Source organism: Mobula birostris, chromosome 10 (assembly GCF_030028105.1).
Source record: "Mobula birostris isolate sMobBir1 chromosome 10, sMobBir1.hap1, whole genome shotgun sequence".
Taxonomy (NCBI): domain Eukaryota; kingdom Metazoa; phylum Chordata; class Chondrichthyes; order Myliobatiformes; family Myliobatidae; genus Mobula; species Mobula birostris.
The window spans coordinates 98,782,519-98,804,586 of NC_092379.1; the positions used below are offsets into that span (position 1 = coordinate 98,782,519).

At 39.8% G+C, this 22,068-nt stretch overlaps 1 protein-coding gene across 1 annotated transcript; it reads right to left on the reverse strand.

Annotated features, from left to right (window-relative positions):
- Positions 1–61: 61 nt before the first annotated feature.
- On the reverse strand, positions 62–20,984 carry rab33a (RAB33A, member RAS oncogene family). The gene is made up of 2 exons (XM_072270670.1): positions 20,563–20,984; positions 62–937 (listed from the first exon to the last, which is right to left on the reverse strand). The coding sequence occupies exons 1-2, from the start codon at positions 20,815–20,817 to the stop codon at positions 494–496; spliced, it is 699 nt and encodes a 232-aa protein (XP_072126771.1). The 5' UTR covers positions 20,818–20,984; the 3' UTR covers positions 62–493.
- Positions 20,985–22,068: the final 1,084 nt, after the last annotated feature.

Sequence of the window (22,068 nt, forward strand, 5' to 3'; positions counted from 1 at the left end):
GCTCAAGCCACTGGTGACATCAAAGCACAGACTTGTACTAATTCCAGAATACAATGCACCCAACAGGGAGCACAGACTGAGCATCAGGGCTACATGTTGTTGCCTTATCTCTAACCTGTATACCCTTTAAATGTGATTTTCCATTGATAGCATATGATTATGGGAATAGCCCTTATATTTCATGCATCCAGAACTTTTAACTATACAGTTGGGAAGGCAACCTCACCAGCATATCAACTTGCACATCACTGCATATTTACAAACGTGGCAGTGTTTCACAAGATACTTTCCAAATGGTAATGTTTATTGGAAATCATTGAAAGGTTATAGATAGTTATAAAACAACTTTGATTAGTTGGGTGTTTTTGGTCTTAGGAACTCCAAAATTATTTTCTCAAATTTTGTATACATTGAAGTACAAGCAAACAGTTTTAACAAACTGACACAGGCACAGTCTAACAGCTTCCATTCTCACCTCCTCATTCTAAGCCACTCAACATGGGCATGTACTCCTAGTGTTTGATTGTGAAGCATGAGCTTTTTTATCTCTTTTCGGCATCTCCTGGAATGTCAATGTTTTTTGCGCCTTCAGCTTGCATGCAAGAGACATGAAAATGGATTCCACGTGGTCACTTTCTTTTGGATCTTTTGCTGACGTCTCAAACAAAAGCATGTTGTTGGCATCTGCGAAGCGGAGTGCTACGTTGGAAGATACCTGGATCTCATTGGTGAGATCGCACTTGTTGCCGACCAGCACCCGTGGCACATTGGGCGAAACCGAGTGGTTGTTGCATTCTTGAATCCAAGCTTTCAGGTTTTCAAAGGAAGCCAGTTTTGTTACGTCATACACAAATACCACAGCATGTACGTTCCTGTAGTAGTGTTGTACCATGCTTTTTCTGAATCGTTCTTGCCCCGCTGTATCCCAGACCTGAATCTGAAAATAAGAAGGAGGAAGTTACAGGAAATAATAATGGAAGTAATGTTATATACTTAGCTGCTACAGTGTTTTCTCCTCTTTAGGTATAAGTGATTAACTTTCACAGATACCATCCAGTGGATAATGAGAATGCATGAAAGTATATGTTAGTGGCGGTGGGGTATGGAAGAATATGGAATGAATCCCATAACTGCACATGCACTGTCCCTGATTTTGCCTTACTTGCTCATCTGAAATTAAATGTAACAAATACTATTGTTTCAGCAATAGCAATGCAGAACAAAAAACACATTTCCAAAACTGCTCAAAGGATGTAAGTTCAAATGACTCTTAAGGTTAATGATGATGATGGAAAGAAATTCATTATACACCAGTTATTGAAAATGGGCATGCAAGTACAGTAGGCGTTGAAAAAGGCGAATGGTATGCTGGCATTCATAGCAAGAGGACTCGAGTACAGGAGCGGGGAGGTACTACTGCAGTTGTACAAGGCCTTGGTGAGACCACACCTGGAATATTGTATGCAGTTTTGGTCCCCTAATTTGAGGAAAGACATTCTTGCCATAGAGGGAGTACAAAGGTTCACCAGATTGATTCCTGGGATAGCAGGACATTCATATGATGAAAGACTGGATCGACTAGGCTTATACTCACTGGAATTTAGAAGGTTGAGGGGGGATCTTATTGAAACGTATAAAATCCTAAAGGGATTGGACAGGCTAGATGCAGGAAGATTGTTCCCGATGTTGGGAAAGTCCAGAACGAGGGGGCACAGTTTCAGGATAAAGGGGAAGCCTTTTAGGACCGAGATTAGGAAAAACTTCTTTACACAGAGAGTGGTGAATCTGTGGAATTCTCTGCCACAGGAAACAGTTGAGGCCAGTTCATTGGCTATATTTAAGAGGGAGTTAGATATGGCCCTTGTGGCTAAAGGGATCAGGGGGTATGGAGGGAAGGCTGATACAGGTTCTGAGTTGGATGATCAGCCATGATCGTACTGAATGGCGGTGCAGGCTCGAAGGGCCGAATGGCCTACTCCTGCACCTATTTTCTATGTTTCTATGAAATATGGCAGGCATTTTACACAGTGAAGACTCTACATAGAAAGCAATGCAGTGAATAAGAAACAGCTGGTGCTGGAAATACTTAGCAAGTCAATTAGCATTTGTGGAGAGAGAAACAAAATTAACATGATAAATCGATTACCTGGTATCAGAACTGGATGATGTTGGGAGATAAACATACATTTAAGTAATAAATGAAATAAATACCCAGCTTTTCTTTTGCTGCTGACTTTAAAAAGGGAACACTACTCTGTTTAAACGTTCATCAGATTAATAAACATAGCACAGAATGAGAACCAAACTTGAGTCCTTCCCTGTTAATACATCATTTTTTTTGTTGTTGTTTCAGGGTGACTATTGCAAACTTCCTAAAGCAATATACTGGACAGTCTGTGCCAGAGATCCTTGAGATGGGAGTGCAGGTAAATAAGTCCTTCAAAAGAAAAACTATAACATCTGGCATTGTGATAGGTATTTATTTCTTGATTGTTTTCCAGTCTCAGCATCTATACACTAGTAAGATCACAAACAAATGTAAATAACCTTCCAATTAATATTATCACAAGAAAATCTGCGGATACTGGAAATCCAAGCAACACACACAAACTCAGCAGGCCAAGCAACATCTATGGCAAAAAGTAAACAGTCAAAGTTTTGGGCCGAGATCCTTAGTCCTGATGAAGGGTCTCAGCCCGAAATGTCAACTGTTTACTCTTTTCCATAGACACTATCTGGCTTGCTGAGTTCCTCCAGCATTTTCTATGTGTGTTGCTTCCAACTAACGTTATTGTGTTAAACTTCTGGTCATAAATGGAAGTCAGTTTTCAGTTCTTAAAATGTGAATAGAAAGCAGTAATCAGCTTGAAGCTAAAAAAAAAAGCCTTGTAAACAAGCTCTATTTGTAGAACAGCTGCTCTGTCTAAGAGAAGTAGGATGTAGTTCACCACACCAGCTTCATTGCTGTTCGGTTTTGCAGTACAAGACAATGGGTTGTTTAATTTGAGTTGCTCAAACAGACAAGCTGTCTTTAAATTGCTTAGTTTGAGGAAGACTCAGTCCTGAAGAAAGGTGTCAGCCTGAAATGTCGACTGTTTATTCATTTCCTTAGATGCTGTCTGACCTGTTAAGTTCCTCCAGAATCTTGTGTGTGTTGCTTTAGATTTTCAACATCCGTAGACATTATCACGTTTAGTTTAAGGAAGCTTGCAGACCAAATAGCTAATATCATATAGCATATCAAATAACGAATCTAATAATCTAATAATATTGGAAGGTTTATGTACTTAATGAAGTTAGCTGCATAGCATTAATGTTAAGGTCTCCAAGATGCTTTTAGACTGTTTGTGTTAAAAGGATATCTAAGGAAATATCATATGTGTGTGTGAAGTCACCCACATGATAGGGAAACAGTATAAATGTAGCACTTGTCAAGAGCTTTCAGAATTGGACTACTGCTGAATAATTGTCTAAGATAATACTTCTAGTATTACATGACCACATTGGGAGCCAAGTGTGATGGCAATGGGTCTGCTGACCAGGAAGTTCTAAGTTCAAATGAAGATATTACCTCACCAAATCTTTGAAGATTAGTTAGTTACAGTATAATCTCACTTTAAGTAAGAGTACTCTTGGCTATTTGTATCTGATAGAGCTTAATGACTTCATTTGAATTTAGAACTTCCCAGTCAGCAAACCCAATGCCATCACAGTTGGCTCCCAATGTGGTCTCCACATCCACTATATCAAGGCCTTTCACCATTCGAAAGGTTTCAATTAGGTCACCCCCCCCCCCCAATTCTTCTAAAATCCAATGAATACAAGCAAAGAGCCATCAAACGCTCTTCATATGACAAGCTGTTCAATCCTGGAATCATTCCTGTGAATCTCCTTTGAACCCTCACAAAATGGTGGAGGAACTCAGCAGGCCAGGCAGCATCTAGGGAAAAAGAGTACAGTCAATGTTTCAGGCCGAGACCCTTCAGCAGGACCAAAATGGTGACTATACTCTTTTTCATAGATGCTGCCTGGCTTGTTGAGTTCCCCCAGCATTCTGTGTGTGTTGCTTGGATTTCCAGCATCTGCAGATTTTCTCTTGTTTGTCCTCTGAACCGTCTCCAGTTTCAGCACATCATTTCTAAGATAAGGGGCCCAAATCTGCTCACAGTACTCCAAGTGAGGTCTCACCAGCGCTTTATAAAGTCTCAACATTACTTTATAAAGTCTCAACTTTGCTTTTATGTTCTAGTCCTCTTGAAATGAATGCTAACATTACATTTGCCTTCCTCACCACAGACTCATTTTCATTTTTAAATCTTTTTTATTAATTATTATTGAGAATAAACAAAGAAAAGTACATCAAGATAACCAAGCCACCATATCCGTACATATAATAAGATTTAAACTATTAACCAAACTAAACAGTATATCAATAATAATTTTTTAAAAAACAAAATGTTAAAGCTATTTTTCACCACAGACTCAACCTGCAAATTAACCTTTAGGGAATCCTGCACAAGGACTGCCAAGTCATTTTGCACCTCAGATTTCTGTATTTTCTGTCCATTTAGAAAATAGTCAACTCTTTCATTTCTTCTACCAAAGTGTATGACCATACACTTCCTGACACTGTATTCCATCTGCCAATTCTTTGCCCATTCTCCAAATCTGTCTAAGTCCTTTTGTAGCCTCTCTACTTCCTCAAAACTACCTGCCCCTCCACCTATCTTTGTATCATCCGCAAACTTTGCAGCAAAGCCATCGATTCCATTATCCAAATCATTGATATGTAACATTTAAAAAAAATCGGTCCCAATGCAGACACCTGTGGAACCCCAGACATCAGCTAACTAGAAAAGGCTCCCTTCACTTCCTGCCAATCAGCCACTCCTTTATCCATGCTAGAATCTTTCCTATAATACCATGGGCTCCTAGCTTGTTAAGCAGCTTCATGTGTGGCACCTTATCAAAGGCCTTCTGAAAATCCAAGTACACAACATCACCCGATTCTCCCTTGTCAATCCTGCTTGTTATTTCTTCAAAAAATTCCAAAAGATTTGTCAGGCAAGATTTTCCTTTGAGGATGCTGACCACAGCCTATTTTATAGTGAGCCTCCAAGTACCCCAAAACCACATCCTTAACAATAGACTCCAAAATCTTCCCAACCACTGAGGTCAAACTAACTGATCTGTAATTTCCTTTCTTCTGTCTCCCTCCCTTCTTGAAGAGTGGAATGATATTTACAATTTTCCAGGCTTCCAGTACCATTCCAGAATCTAGTGATTCTTGAAAGATCATTACTAATGCTTCTGCAATCTCTTCAGCCACCTCTCACAGAACCCTGGACCACCTGGTCCAGGTGACTTATCTACCTTCAGACCTTTCAGTTTCCCCAAGAACCTTTTCTCTATTTATGGTAACTTCACACCCTTCACGACCCCTGGCATCTGGATCTTCCATCACACTGCGTGTCTTCCATGGTGAAAACTGATGCAAAATACTTCAGTTTGTCCACTATTTCCTTGTTCCCCATTACTACCTCTCCAGCATCATTTTCCAGAGGTCCGATATCCACCCCTGCCTCTCATTTACATTTTATGCATCTGAAGAAACTTTTGGTATCCTCTTTAATATTATTGTTTATCTTATTTTCATATTCCATCTTTACCTTCTCAATGACTTTTTAAATTGCCTTTTGTTGGTTTTTAAAAAGCTTCCAAATCCTCTAACTTCTCACTAATTTTTGCTCAATTATATGCCCTCACTTTGGCTTTGCCTTCTTCGTTAGCTATGGTTGTGTCATATTGCTTTTAGAATACTTCTTCCTCTTTGGATTGTATATATTGTATGTCTTCCAATTTGCTTCTAGAAATTCCAGACATTGCTGCTCTGCTGTCATCCTTGACATTTTTCCCCAATTAATTCTGTCCAACTCTTCCCTCATGCCTCTGCAATTCCCTTCTCTTCCTCAAATTTCAGGGTGAATTTGATCATATTATGATCACCTACCTCTAAAAGGCTTTTTTTAACCTTAAGCTCTCGAATCAATTCCGGTTCATTGCACAACATCCCATCCAGAATAGCTGATCCCCTAGTGGGCTCAACCACAAGCTGTTCTAAAAAGTCATCTAGTAGGCATTCTACAAATTCCCCCCTTTGGGATCCAGCACCAACCTGATTTTCCAAACTACCTACATATTGAAATCCCCCTTGACTATTGTAACATTGCCCTTTTGGCAGGCTTTCTATCTCATGTTGTAACTTGTAGGCCACATCCTTCACTACCGTTTGGGGGCCTGTATATAACTCCCTTGCAGTTCCTTAGCTCTATCCACAATGATTCAACACCTTCCGAACCTATGTCACCTCTTTATAATGATTTGATTTCACTTTTTACCAACAGAGCAACACTGCCCCCTGCCCTACTGCCTGTCATTTTGATACGATGTGTATCCTTGGACACTAAGCTCCCAGCCATAATACTTTTTCAGCCATGATTCAGTGATGCCTACAACATAATTCATGCCAATCTACTGTTTTGGCTCTCCCCCTCCCCCTCCCACTTTCAAATCTCTTACTAGCTCTTCTTTCAGTTAGTCCTGACGAAGGGCCTCGGCCCAAACCATCCACTGTACCTCTTCCTAGAGATGCTGCCTGGCCTGCTGCGTTCACCAGCAACTTTTACGCGTGTTGCTTGAATTTCCAGCATCTGCAGATTTCCTTGTGTTTGCGTAATCAATGAGGAACTAGCTTCCATTGTTGATCATTATCCATAGCGGTTGAAAAGCATTCTTCTGACAGAACTACACACAAAATGCAGGAGGATTTCAGCAGGCCATGCAGCATCTATGGAAAATTGTAAACAGTCGACATTTCGGGCCAATACCCTTCAACAGAACGTCCTGATGAAGGGGTTTGGCCCGAAATGGCAACTGCTAATTTTTTCCCTGCCTGGTCTGCTGAGTTCCTTCAGCATTTTGTGTGTATTACCTTGATTTCCAGCACCTGTAGGTTTTCTCCTCTACAGAACTACCAGGAATCTCATGACAGATAACAAGTAATATGCTACTGACTAATCAATATCTTGTTTACCTGAAGCACAGAGTTCATAATTCACTATAGAATCCCTAGAATTCTGTAGAATCCTTGTGCAGAACACCCTGAAGGTTTATTTGCAGGTTGAGTTGGTGGTGAGGAAAAAAAATGACATGTTAGCATTCATTTCACGAGGTCTAGAATACAAGAGCAAGGATGTGATGCTGAGGCTTTATAAGGCACTGGTGAGGCCTCACCTTGAGTATTGTGAACAGTTTTGGGCCCCTCATCTTAGAAAAGATGTGCTGGCATTGGAGGGGGTCCGGAGGAGGTTCACAAGGATGATTCCAGGAATGAAAGTGTTATCATACGAGGAACATTTGATGGCTCTGGGTCTGTATTTGCTGGAATTCAGAACAATGGGGGGGGAATCTCATTGAAACTTTTCGAATGTTGAAAGGCCTAGACAAAGTAGATGTGCACAGGATGTTTCCCATGGTGGGAGAACCTAGGACAAGAGGGCATAGCCTCAGTATAGAGGGGCACCCTTTCGAAACAAAGATGCAGAGAAATTTCTTTAGCCAAAGGGTGGTGAATTTGTGGAATCTGTTGCTACATGCAGTTGTAGAGGCCAGGTCATTGGATGTATTTAAGGCAGAGATTGATAGGCTCTTCTTGATTGGACATGGCATCAAAGGCTGTGGGGAGAAGGCCGGAAACTGGGGTTGGGGAGGAGATTTTTTTAAAAAAGATCAACCATGACTGAATGGCAGAGCAGACTCGATGGGCCAAATGGCCTAATTTTGGTCTTATATTGGTTCTGAAATCAGACAAATCTAACCTCAAGACACATAATGCAAAAAATTCAAGGTGATGTGAAGCAAAACACAAAAACACTTCCCATCACAGAAGCATTGCTGTAAGCAGAAGCATTATCAAGTAGTTGACTAGGCACTGAATCATTTGACTGTCCTTGCAACTTCTGCATTCTGCTTACATCACTTGGTATTTGCAAAAATTTTCCTACCTTCTAAATCCAGAATAGCACACAGCTCTCATAATATTTTTTTTAAAAATTAGACATACAGGCCCTTCTGGCCCAACAAGCTACATCACATCTATTTAACACTAGCCTAATCACAGCAAAATTTACAATGGCCAATTAACCTACTAATCGGTACATCTTGGACTGTGGAGGGAAACTGGAGTACCCGGAGGAAACCCACACGGTCACAGAGAGAATGTACAAATCCTTACCGACAGCATTGGAATTCAACTCTGAAAACGGGAATACCTTGAGCTGTGCTAGGGCCACGCTAGCCACTATACTACCACGGTACTATCATAGTACGTGTTCCATCATTACATAATCTTGTTATGTAATCGAATCACAAACAAGAGAAAATCTGCAGATGCTGGAAATCAAAGTAATACACACAGTAATACTTCTGGTAATGTCTCTCCACTTCACCATTCCCATTTCCCTCTCTCTCTTATCTTCTTGCCTGCCCATCACCTCCCTCTGGTGCTCCTCCCCTTTCTTCCATGATCTTCTGTTCTCTCCTATTAGATTCCCTCTTCTCCAGTCCTTTATCTCTTTCACCAATTTACTTCCTGGCTCTTTATTTCATCCCTGCCCCTCTCCCAGTTTCACCTATCACCTAACACCTTGCACTTTGTCCTCCCCTCCCCCCACCTTCTTATCTCTTTTTTCCAGTTTCCGATGAATGCCTGTTGACTGTTGACCCATTCCATAGATGCTGCATTGGGCTGCTGAGTTCCTCCAGCATTTTCTGTGTATTATCTTGTTAAGTAAGTACAGTGTTGGGTCACTTGACATAAATGAATGTATATACTTTATTTCTCTGAGAGAGAGAAGGTAGCCTGTAATAGTGAGAGGGGATGTAATCAATTTGCAAAAAAGTAAATCATTGTCCAAAAAGGCATAAATATGTCACCATCTTGTAGTTAGTTTTCCATGTTAAAAAGTGCTCCTGTCAGGATACACCATCTGGTTTTACATGGGTTTGAAAGGTGGTTACTTAGCATCCTATTTTTCTCCTCACTCCCGTGCCTTTCTTTTCTTGATTCTCCATACAGAATTGAAGCAAATTTGTAGGTATTTATAAAAGATAAAGTGATTTATTGGACAAATATTCAATTAAAAGTACGCATGCGCCGGTCGTGCATGCAGCCTGGTACAGCCATTCCGATCTATTCTTACTTTCTTCTTCTTACTTTTTAATTGATGTTATTTTTTGTATTTTTTTCTCTCACAGTAACATGCCGAAGCTGCACCTTCTCTAACATGCTGGTAGAGAGAGTTTTATTTGGGTTTTCTTTAGCGCTGGAAATGGCTACATCCCGACACGCGGGACAGAAGCAAGGTCGCATTGTGTATTCCACGGACCAGCAAATACCAGCCGGTTTAGCGAGCAGAGCGGCGGACACCCCTGCTGAAATCCGGAGGAAAACACACAGAGGATGCAGAGGGGGATCACAAAGCCGAGGAAAGAGGACCGGGTCGAGACAACAGAGACTTTTGGAGAAGAGGAGTTTGGTGGGTAATACCGTTTTGGCTGACCGGAAGTGCACTGAGAGCGGTAAGCGTAAAGGAGTTGGGTGCTTACTGCTCTGGTTAACAACAGGTGGTGCAATCCGGGGCATATTACAATCGAGGAACGTGTTTGCAGACTGGATATTGAACTGTTTACTGTTGGACTTCGGCCACATTCCACCATGATACAACACTGGGTGGAATGGGAGGTCGTTCCTGCCTGTGGCCATCAAACTTGCAGCTCCTCCCGTGGAGTGTCAGACACCCTGAGCCAATAGACTGGTCCTGGACTTATTTTCCATCTGGCATAGTTTGCATTTTGTTGTTTGATTGTTGGGGTTTTTTGTATTGCTATATTTATGCTCTATTCTTGGTTGGTGCGGTTGTAACGAAACCAAATTTCCCTCGGGATTAATAAAGTATATCTATCTATCTATCTACTTCTTTCAATAGTCAGGATAAGAAGCTTCCTGCATACAGGACTGAAGATACAAACTGGAGTCTTACTGTATCTTAGCACAGTCCCCAATATTAACCATACCTCTGTTAAATACATTGTCTATTGCTTCCTATATCAAGGATATAGCTAAGATAGATATCCTACGCCACATTCACAAAACAGGAGTATGTACTGTAAATAGTTTAACAAAGTTGACAGAATATGTTAGTGGCTAGATTGTTGACGTGATTGTTAAAACAGTTAACTTTAAAAAAAAATAATTTTATTGCCATACTGAATCACTAATTTGTTGACATTGCATTTAAAACTTAACACAAGTTTCACTGGAAATTTAGCAAGCTGATCTCATGCAAAAGCTCAGTAACAAAATGAATCACATCTACTGCAGTGAAGTATCCATGCCAGACAGTTGCAAAGTAATAAACTGCAGAAATCTGGAATAAAAATGGCAAATTCTGAAAAGGTAGCAAATGTGAACAGAGAAAGAACGTTAACAATTTAAGTTAATAAACCTTTTTCAGAACCAGGAAACATTTCGAAAACTGCCTGGTATAAATGCTGTAAGTGCTAAGCATGGAGCAAACAAAAGGGAATATCTGGGTGTCATGACAACAGCCTTTCCCTCAATGCCAGCAAAACAAAAGAGTTGTCATTGACTTCAAGAAATGGAACAAACCTCATGTTCCTGCCTGTATCAATGGTGCTAAGATGTAGCTGGCTGAAAATTTCTAATTCCCAAGTGTAAACCACCAATAGCTTGTCCTGTCCAACCACAAAAATGATATGAACAAGAAAGCACACCAGTGCCTCTACTTCTTCAAAATTCCACAGAAGTTCAACATGCCCCTCTTGACCCTCACCAATTTCTGTAGAGGCACCACAGAAAGCATCCTATCCAATCACATCACAGCTTGGTATGGCAATGCCCCTCCCAAGACCGCAAGAAATTGCAGATTGTTGTGGATGCAGCCCAGACCTTCATAAAAAATAATAGACTTCCTTTTGTGAACTCTGTCTGCACTTGTCACTGCCTCAAAAACACAGCCAGTATAATTAAAGATCCCTCCCATCCTGGATATTCACTCTCCTCCCTTCTTCCATCAGGCAGAAAATACACAAGCTTGAAGACACACACACCAGGCTCAGGTAGAGCTTCTAGCTCATTGCTATAAGAATTTCGATTGGGCCTCTTTATGTTAAAGAACTCTTGATCTCACAGCCTACCTTGCCATGGCCCTTGTACTGCATTGCATTTTCTCTGTAATTGGAACGCTATATTTGCATTCCATTATTGCTTTTCTCTTGTACTTGCTCAATGTACTTTGCTTTGAAATTATATGTACGGATGACATGAAAAACAAAGTTTTCACTCTCTCAGTACATGTGAAAATAATAATCCAATATCTGTGAAAGAGTGGAGCTGAAGAGATGGAGAATGGCATGAGAAGAGGGTGGCGAAGGCTTTGTTAGTAGCAACTAATACTGTCTGCAAGAGACATGAATAGAGAGGTGGTGAAAAGACAGAGGACACTGGGGGGAAAAAAAAGTACCTGCTGTCACTGTGAGATACAGAGCACAGCAGTAGGAAGTCTGAAATCAAAGTGAGTGCTGGGAAAGCCCAGCTGGTCAGGTAGCATCTGTGAAGGAAGAAAACCAGAGTTATGTAAAATCAAGCAATAGACTGAAAAATTAAAACACTGGAAAATATTGGAAATCAGAAGCAAAAATAGAAATCAGTAGACATTCTGAGCAGATCAAGTCGCTCTCCATGAGGAGAGAATCAAGGGGAAATTAGTAGGGGATTTAAGGGTTATGGGAAAAGGCAGGTAGGTTGAGATGAGTCCGTGGTCAGATCAGCCATGATTTTACTGAATGGCGGAGCAGGCTTGACGGTCCAGGTGACCTACCCCTGCTCCTATTTCTCATGTTCTTATGTAGAAGCAGAATTAATTTCCCAGGACAGGTGTTGTGTTTTCCTCCATACACTGAACCATATTAATTCTGTCCCCCTCCCAGTCCACTGATGCCGCATGCCCCACCAATCGCACCCAGAATTCCTTGCTCTTGCCAGGAGTGTTTGGTAGGTCAGCTGAGGTACAAACTGGAAAGGCTGGTTACCTGAAATTGTTAAATGATATTGAGTCCCAAGGACTAAAGCATATTGTGATGGAAGGTGAGGATATTGTTCCTTGAACTTTTGCTGGTTTTGCTGAAAATGAATAAAGGTGGAAGGTGCAGAGGTCAGTCATGGAGAATGAAGGTCCCAGGTATCTGCAAGCTCATAGTCACCAAATTTTTCATTAAATTACTGCAATGCAACAAAGTTGCTATGGATTTCAGAAGATTCTGTTTGGTAGGAACTATATTAATAATTACCAGATATGCAGCTGGCATATACTTCAGCTGCCATAAGGAACCCAATTACTTAAAATATAGTTATTTAGTTCATCTTATTTGGTGCTATGATCAAACAGCAACTATATTTATACAACTGTCATGTTGTGAGGATTTAATATCTTGACATGTTATGGGAAATTATCCAATGTATTATTAAGAAAATATTCAATACATATCTGTCATACCTTGTGCAAATTAGCTCATTTCATGTTTTTCCTAATTTCTATTGAAGTATGTTCACTATGTATCTCTAAAATTTCACACTTGGCACTCATTTTGCTCTGCTGCCAGGCCCAAGTTCCAAACCAGCAAAGTCACTGAGGTTCATCCGCTTCAGTTTAACAAACATCCACTTAGGATTGCCACCCTACTGAAGAAGTTTGAGAATGCGTCTAAATTTATAATTTCTTTACAGTCAGGAAGTGAATTCACATTAGAGTGTTTCAGTACTGCAAACCATCTGACACTGCTCCACTTTGAACAGCAGTGATATGTTGCCTGTGTTTATGTTGCATCAGCAAATCAAATGGTAAGAAATAATTTCTTGGTGAGATAGTGAATTCTCTGGAAACCATCTTTTGACTTGTATTGTGCTTAGTAACCATTTTTGCCCAGCGGTGTCTTGTGCAGGACCTTGGAACATGGTTTACTCTTAAACGTGCAACGTAAATGCAATTTGCGATACTGCAGGAATTTTGTGGCTATAATACAAAATGCATTGTTCGAATTACCCAGAATAAATTTAACAGCACCTTGAGGTGATCTCAACACTTCTTCCTCTGTTCACTAAACAAATTATCATCCTGAAACTCAATGTTTGAATTTACTTTATAATGTAATGCAAAGTAGTTGGGAGTTAGCAACACTAGTCAGTAGCTTTGAATTGAAACTGAAACATGGCAAATGAATATTTAAGGTTTTGAATTTATGAATTTCAGCAAACCAGGCATATTTTCTGTACAAAAAGCAACAGTCAGGCTTAGTTCGTTAGTCAACCCACCCGCTAATTTCTCTGCAAAACATAGGAAACTGCATTTAAGATGATGAGCTTTTTCCTGTTTGTTATTAAATGTAATAGATGGTTAACGTACGATGTAATTTATATCTAGGGAATACAGCAAATGACCGTGGTCTGGCACTGTTCTCTCCCTCTATCACTGACCTGTATTCCACTCAAGTTCAGATGGTCTGCAATTAACCCGAGATAGAATGGTTTTTCTGTCACTTGGAATGCTGGGAAAGTGAGTCTTCATTCTACAAAGCCATTCCTTTCATAAAACTTGCTGCTGCCCTGTGCTGATCTGCAAGCACCATCAACAATAGCGTCAAGAGCCAAGGAAAATTAGTGCTGGCAACCTAAGTGGCATCCTTTCTTGTGCCAGTGTACAGAGGAGTGCTAAGAGATTAAGAGGAATTGAAACGTGTGTGTAAAAAAATAGCTAAAAATAAGGCTATTTTCTACCAAATTAATGCAGCATCACAAACAAATATACTTTGTCTTTAAATGATATCTGATGACTGGGATTACAGCCATCAATCTTTCAAATCAACATTTCTTCAAAGCCATTTCTGCCAGTAATCTTCAGAGATACCTCCAATAAGAGGTGAATGACCATACAGCTGGCTCTCTGTTTACTTATTCCAGAATTGCTGGGAAGTATTGGAAAAATTCTTTATTATTTTGTATTCAATTTTCCATCTCCCTAAAGTTTAAGATCTTTCACACATTTCCTTAGCAGAGTAGCTCACAAAAAATTCTACATATTTCAGTTTTTCTGAAGCTAAAAGAACAGCATGATTTAATAAAACCATTTTGTTGTTTAGCCTCCACCTAATTGCTGTATACCACTACGGCTGTACCGTCTGTTAGCAAATAGTGGTTCTTGGCAAGCTCCAGCTTCTCCCTGCGACAGCAACCAACCATTTACCCTTTCCCCTAGGAAAGCACATCACATCTGCTCAGAATCTTGTGGAGTCCATTTGTTATGACCAAACGGTTAGTAGATCATCACGCCAAATCTCGCTTTATGAAATTGTTAAAACTCAAAACAGAATAAAACAACAGGCAATTGAATTTTTCCTGAAGAACACTGTGCACATGAAATGTTCATTAATTTAATATAAGAGTGCCTTCAGTGCATTTTCCAGTGGAAATACCCATACATTTTCTGTTACATCTGCAATATCATTAGAAAAATTGCTATATCGTGAGGCAAACCCAAGGTCAGATGCTTCCCTGTATAGAAGGAAACTCTTCCACTTAACCAAACTTGCTCATTACTGTTGAATGAAAGAGAATACCCAGAGAGTTTCAGCCTCTCAGTCCAGGAATAATGTTAAATTAACTAAATTGATTTTCATTTAATTACAACTGCTGAGTAGCATGCCACTAAGCATGGACACTTAAAATGTTCCATAACTATTAGGATTTTATTTTATATAGCTTTTGTTGCTTGAAAGTATTTCTCATCTCCAGACTCTAGGTTTCAAGTTGTTTTCCAAAGTTAATGTGCAAAACTTCATTAGGAGCTCGAGGGGTTTCGGTATGTTGACAAAGGCTCTTGCAAATTCTTAAAGATGTATGGTGCAGAGCACTCTGACCAGTTGCATTATAGCCTGGTAAGGAGGCTCCAATAAACAAGATCTCAATAGGCCCAGAGAGTTGTAGATTCCAGCCCCATCACAGGCACAACCATACCCACAATCGTCCATTAGGAAGGCATCATCCATCACTAAGGTCCATGTCATTTTGAGACATGCCCTCTTTTCTTTACTACCATCAGGGAGGAGGTACAGGAGCAACAACGATTTAAGAACAATTTATTCCCCTCTGAATTGGCCATGAACCCATGAACACTGTTATGTCCTTTATTTTTGTATGATTTATTTTTCTATTCTGTAATTTGCAGTTGGTTTGTCTCTGTGGTGTACTGCTGCTGCAAACTGACAGTTTTTTTAAAACAAAAAGTCAATGACAGTTAACATGATTCTGATTCTAAAAAGAACAGGAAATGGGAATGGTTTGAAGCCAACTTGGGATCACCATTTGTAACAATTTGTGGAAGTCTGTAGTTTGCTTAGTTTAATGGTTTTCTCAAACAATGTATTCTACCAGATTATCTCCTCACTAAAATGTTCCACCATTTTTTCTGGTGGTCTAGAGCCAGTTAAATCTATCTTGTTCTACTTGGAAATATTTTGTTGCAATTCATCTGCTGAATGAAATTTTATGCATTCATTAATCAAATCAAATAATTACAGAACAGACCAATACTAGCCAGCACTGAGTAAGTGGAGCAAAGCTGTTCACATTAGGAGATGACTCTGGGTATGGACACAAAAATAAGTTTTTGGCCGTGAAGGAAAACCTTTTTTAAAAAATACAGACAATAATTATGATCTGCAACTCACTGCCTGTAAGGTGGTAGCAATAAAATCAACTAGGGCTTCCACGAGGAAATTGGATAAATACTTGAGGGAAAATAATGTGCAGAGTTCTGGGAAAAGAGTGAGGAAATGGAATTGATGACATTCCTCTTCTAGGAACGAGCAAATACTCTAAAGAAGCTACGTAACTTTTGTACATGCAGTGAAAATCCTGTGATTCTATGAGAATTTCTTCATAAATGCTCTGCTATTTGAACTCTTGAACTGTTTGCAGAATTTTCCACAATAGGAACAGTTATATAACCTGAGTGTAACATTCAGTCAGCACATCAAAATTACACAAAAGTCTTGCTATTGTTTCCACTGAAGACTTACATAACACTGGACAAAATCATTAACAAGGCTCATAAAGGAAAAGCCAATGTTCTGACAGAGAGGGGGCTGTGAATCATACTCCAATCCCTTCTTAAAGTCTGGCCATAATTGATCACTGTGATACCAGAAGGTAATTTTTTTTCCTGATTATCTTCCCGTGAATATTATGGCACAATGCATACTGAAAAAAAAGATAAAATCTTTATTGTAGTCATACGTCAACAAATAACAGGATAAATAACTAGATAGATAGGTACTTTACTGATCCCAAAGGAAATTACAGTGTCACAGTAGCATTACAAGTGCACAGATATACAGTACTAGAAGAGAAGCAAGAGGAATAAATAAAAAATAAGTTACCTTAAACAATCTAACAGGAGGGGGTCAACACTCGCCCAGCCATAGTCTGATTCATTATAGAGCCTTATGGCCAAGAATGGGCCACATGACTAAGAATGACCTCATATAGCACTCTTTGGAGCAGGGCAATTGTTTTAGTCTATTACTAAAGGTGGCATGCAGAGAGTGAGAAACATTGTCCAGAACTCCCAGGATTTTCCAGAGGATCATTTGGTCTACCACAGCCTCCATTGTGTCCAGTTTGACTCCTATAATGGAGCCAGCCTTTCTAATCAGTTTATTGAGCCAGTTGGCATCACCCATATTGATGCCATTGCCCAGCACACCACTGCATAGAAGATTGTACTGGCAACAACAGACTGGTAGAAGGTGAAGGAGAGGCCTGAATACCCCAAAGGACCTCAGTCTCCTCAGGAAGTACAGGCGACTCTGGCCCTTCTTGAACACAGCCACTGTACAGTATTGGTGTTCCACTCAAGTCTGTCATTCAGGTGCACCCCCAGGTACTTGTAAGTCCTCACCACATCTATGTCCTTACCATCAATAGTAACAGGGAGCAGTGCAGGCTTAGTCTCCTTAAAGTCCATCATTATCTCCTTTGTCTTACTGACGTTGAGCTGCAAATGATTCAGCTTGCACATTTCGACAAAGACCTCCACCAGGGCCCTGTATTCATCCTCCCATTATACACCCAACTATTGCTGAGTCATCAGAGAATGTGTACAGATGACATAACCCAGTGTTGTATCTAAAGTTGAGGTATACAGGGTAAACAAGAAGGGAGCCATGGTGGGGCCCCAGTGCTGCTTATAGCCATGTCTGACACACAGCTCTGAAGCCACACAAACTGTGAGGTAGTCCAATATCCAGGATACAATGGAAATGCCAACTGCACTGAAGAGATCTTCACCCCCAGCAATGAGGGCTGTATGGTATTGAAGGCACTTGAGAAATCTATAAAATCATGATCTTCACAGTGCTGTCCTGCTTATCCAAATGGGAGTAGGCGCTGTTCAGCAGGCAGATGACAGCATCGTCAAATCCAATGTGCTCCTAGTGGGCAATGACTATTGCCTTAATTAGAATAGTAAGTAGTGATAAATATGAATTTCTCCTCATTATCTATGCCATAGTAGGTTGGTTGGAGTAGACCATGAACAATGATATTCAATTGATAGTCCAAAATGCCAAACACCATTGTGTAAAATCATGCATTCAGAGTTTCATATCCAAATCACCATTCATTTCCTGTAAAAATTACACTGAGAATTACTGAATTCACCCATATGAGCCACAGACACTACAGGAGATGAGCATAGTTTGATCTCTAATTTATAATTTTAGCTGATTAACACTAAGATAAACTAAAGGGAAAAACAACTGTCCCCATGATATCTCATAGTTTTGGAAAGTAATTCACAACATGAACTCCCAGTCCTGATTACTGCCTTGTGACCTCTCATAGTCTCTGAGCACGTATCTGTGGTAAACCATGTATATATGTTGTAACTCGGTTACCTGTCTGGACACACCCCTCTGCTGACTGTCCCTATGGCTCCTCCCACAGAGTCCTGTATAAAGGTGTTCGCCTTGCCCCTCCCCCTCAGTCCGGGGGCAGACACTCACTGTGGAGGTCGTATTGTACAGCGAATAAAAGCCTTTTCAGTATTTTACCAAACCTCAGTCTTTTGGAGCAATTGAAGGTGCTTCAGTATCAAATACTTTTTTTTTAAAAACTGCAAGCACTTCTGCAAGATGGTAGTTTTCTAAGTAAAATCTATTTCAGAAGAGAAGCAGAGGGGAAAATCCAGGAAAAGTACAGAATGTGTTACAGTTGACAATATTTTTTATACTGAGATAAATCTATATCAATGTTAATCCCATACAGACATGCCACTGAAGAAACAAAGATGTCAACTATTTAAAGAAAATAAGCTACTGTAGTTTTGCATTAGACGATCAAATAGTGTCTTCCCATATGATTCACCTAATGCACAACATTACAGTTTAATAGATATACCATATTATAGACTATTATTATATATATACCATGGTTCTTATATTTATAGTATTTAACTATTTATATGCCATGCTTTTGGCGAATGGTGTTTATGTTTTAAAAACAAAAACTAATTTACTAATATTCATTCCAGTGATGTAAACAAAACCTTTAATGAACCTTTATCATTTTTGACATTGAGGGAAAATTAAGATTATTTATCAATGTGGTTTATTTATTCAGAAGGAAAATAGTAAATGCTGAAAACCTGAAATATATAACAGAAAAGCTGGAAAGACAGAAGATCACATGTGGAGGAAGAAACAGAGTAAACACTTCACATCAATGAAGGTCATCAACCTAAAATGATAACTGCTTCTCCCTCCACAGATGCTGCCTGACTTACTAGTCAGGCTCTTCCTGGTTTTGTTAAATCTGCTGAAATTGACATCTGTGAAGAAACTACAAGTTGAGTCTATATGATGTACCAAAATATTTGTTAGTTGGTTTTGTATACTTGCCATATGAGAAACTTCTTAACAGCAGAATTAAAGTGGCCCTCCAGCCAGAACCAGATGCTGATGTTCTGTTACTCTATCTTAATTTTAAATAATGTTCATATTGTATTATTTTTCATATTTCCATTATCTTAAATTATCTTTGATCCTTTGCATCAAGAATAAAGAGGGCCCTTGTTCTTGCTTTTCATCAGAACTTAGGACTCTGATATTATAAATCATGCCTCATCAGTAATGTCTTCTTACTGGAAATGTCCTTTTGTCTCAGTAAACAAACTATTGCTGTACTGTACAATGTGCTGTTTGACACTAAGATAGGATAGTTTCAGTTTGACCTTCTTTTGACTTGTATTCCACTGACTTATAGCAGATAAATGCTTTGCACTTAATCAAAATAGTGGTAAATATCATTTGAGTTGAGTCAACCCAGATATTATTTTCATTTTTACATGAGTGTTTGATGGTGCTAAGCACATAGAAGAAGATATTAACTTCCCATGGTAAATATTTATGGCATTATGGTCAAATGAATCCTTGCGTTTTGCTCTAACACTTATTGCTTAGTTTGTAAATCTACTCACGGGATATTGGTACTCACCCCAGGACTGACTAAATCAAACACATACAGTACCCCTCTTTGTCATCCTGGAATGTCACATCTCTTTCTTATAAACTATTTTTCCAAATGCTATCTAACCCACTATCCTCAGGGTAAGACAAAATCTTTTGCAGTCTGAAGTTTCTCAACAGTTAAAACTAATGGGTCTGACACACTAGTGAACCAGCCACACAAGCTAGTTACTGGTTTGCAGTTAGTTTTATCTGTTTTGAATGGGGTAAGAAAAAGAGGGAAGGCCCCTCTCCTCCCAAAAGATCTACCAAGCTGACCAAGTTACAGATATAACATGTTTAACAGAATTTCTGATTAGTCTGATCACTAATCCTGATTAGTTAAGATGAATTAATTTGCCCAGGATATGAATTACTGTTCACAGTAAATGGGCTCCTGCCGTGGTGTAAAAACAAGGTTGCAGCACTGAAAATGGGTCCGGGGATTTTCAGCAGGGCATTGTCCCGGGAAGCCTTGGAAGAAAAATAGGGAATGCAGGCATAGTTGTCATACTCTCCATATTTCAGCAGACAACCAACACCTACAACAACAGCGTGTTGGAGTATTTCTAAAGGGTGAGGTACCATTGGTAGGTTTAATTTCTCACAGTTGGGGTTCCACTCTCAGTGTCTGAACATCGAGCAGTACGAGAGCACCCTCCCATATTTTAGGAGAGAACGGAAACGTAACTATTCCTAGGAAAGCTGGTGTACCTACCAGCGACTGACATCGTCATTAATGCAAGAATACTGGGACTGGGTTTGTGAATACTGTTCCATCTGGGAGTATAAAACTTGCAGATGCAAGAAAAAGCTTTAATTAATCATAACCAACCTTGGACAATTTATTACATTGCTGGTTACCTTGATCGTTTCTCCTTCTATAGTCACGGGTTTCTCTCGGAAATCCACCCCTATGGTGGCTTCGGTCTTATCGGGAAACGTCCCTCCGCAGAATCTGAAGGTCAGACACGTCTTACCGACATTGGAGTCCCCGATTACAATAATTTTAAAAATCCGCGCTTGCACCGAGAGTTCCAAAGACGATTCGTAGTCCCTGGACACCTTCTTAGATGTGTAGCTCCGGGTCTCGCCATTCGCCGTTACTCGATTTGCCATATTGGAATCCTCTTTGTGTTAATAAAAGTGGAACAAATCTTCAGAAAATTATTCTTTTTTTCTTGCTTAGGAGAAAAGGGAGCCCACATCCATCGATAAAATAGAATTGGGTGTCAAAAAAATCCTCATGAAAAATTAGATGTGAAATATTTGGCCGTGGGCTGAGGTTGTACCCATCAACATCCTCACAATGGGGGCGATCCTTGTGTATTATTGCTTCAACTTGTGAGCACAGAATAGGGTTGATGATGAAACTGGGAATAATCTCAGAAAGCTGCTCCTTTATCCTCCTCTTGCTCTCGGCGCGTTGTTTTTTTTTTGTGCTGATTAATGGGGCCACGCAGTAATTGATCAGCTGAAATTGACGCAGTGATGGAGGCAGAGCACTGGCAACGAGACAAAGCAGATCTCGCACGGCAAGCCGACAGACACTCAGTCACTTACAGGGGACTTTAAAGCTAGCTGTGTATTTACTGCTGCTCCTTCCTCCGTGGCCTTAAATATAAATTCCCTCTATGCTTGAATTAATTGTTTAATTTTTAATTATTGAAATAGGTACTTGATATTTTCTGTTTCCAAATTAAAGTAGTGAGTGGCCCTGTCATAAGAAAATAGTATTTTCACTGGCATTGTAAATTACCTAATCGGGATGATTACCTAATTCACGTCTCGGATTCCGTGTGCTGAAACTGCTCCCGTCCCCAACCCAAGAAAGGCAGGTGTTGAAAAGGCACATCCAATTCAAGGAGTGGCAAAATTACATTCCGACTCAGAATGAGATGAGTGAAGCCCGGGAATGTTCTGACAGTTAGATATTATAAAGTGTTACATTCTTTCTGTTGTGCTTTTCCAACAATACACTTCACATCTTCTAGAGGACTGCGAGGAGAAAGTATCTTCATTCGTATCAGCTAATTAAGTTTTTTTTAATGAATTTGGAGATTGTGAGCACTATTTAAATCACAGTGACGACTGGAATTAAAATTACACGGAAGTGTTATTACTTTTTAATTATAGCTTTCTATAAGAGAAATGACATGTTGGAACGTGAAATGAATACTCTGATGATTGGGGGAAAATGGAGATGATGTCAGCCTGGGCTGTGGATGTCAATGCTTCATTCTACCATGGTGATCTCTCCTCTTTCCGCCCTTTCATTCAAATTAGGAAAACGACAGAGAAGAAGGCATCGCTTGAAAAAGAACTAGTATTGATTTCATTTTTTTCCTAACGAAAACAGTACTTGGTGTT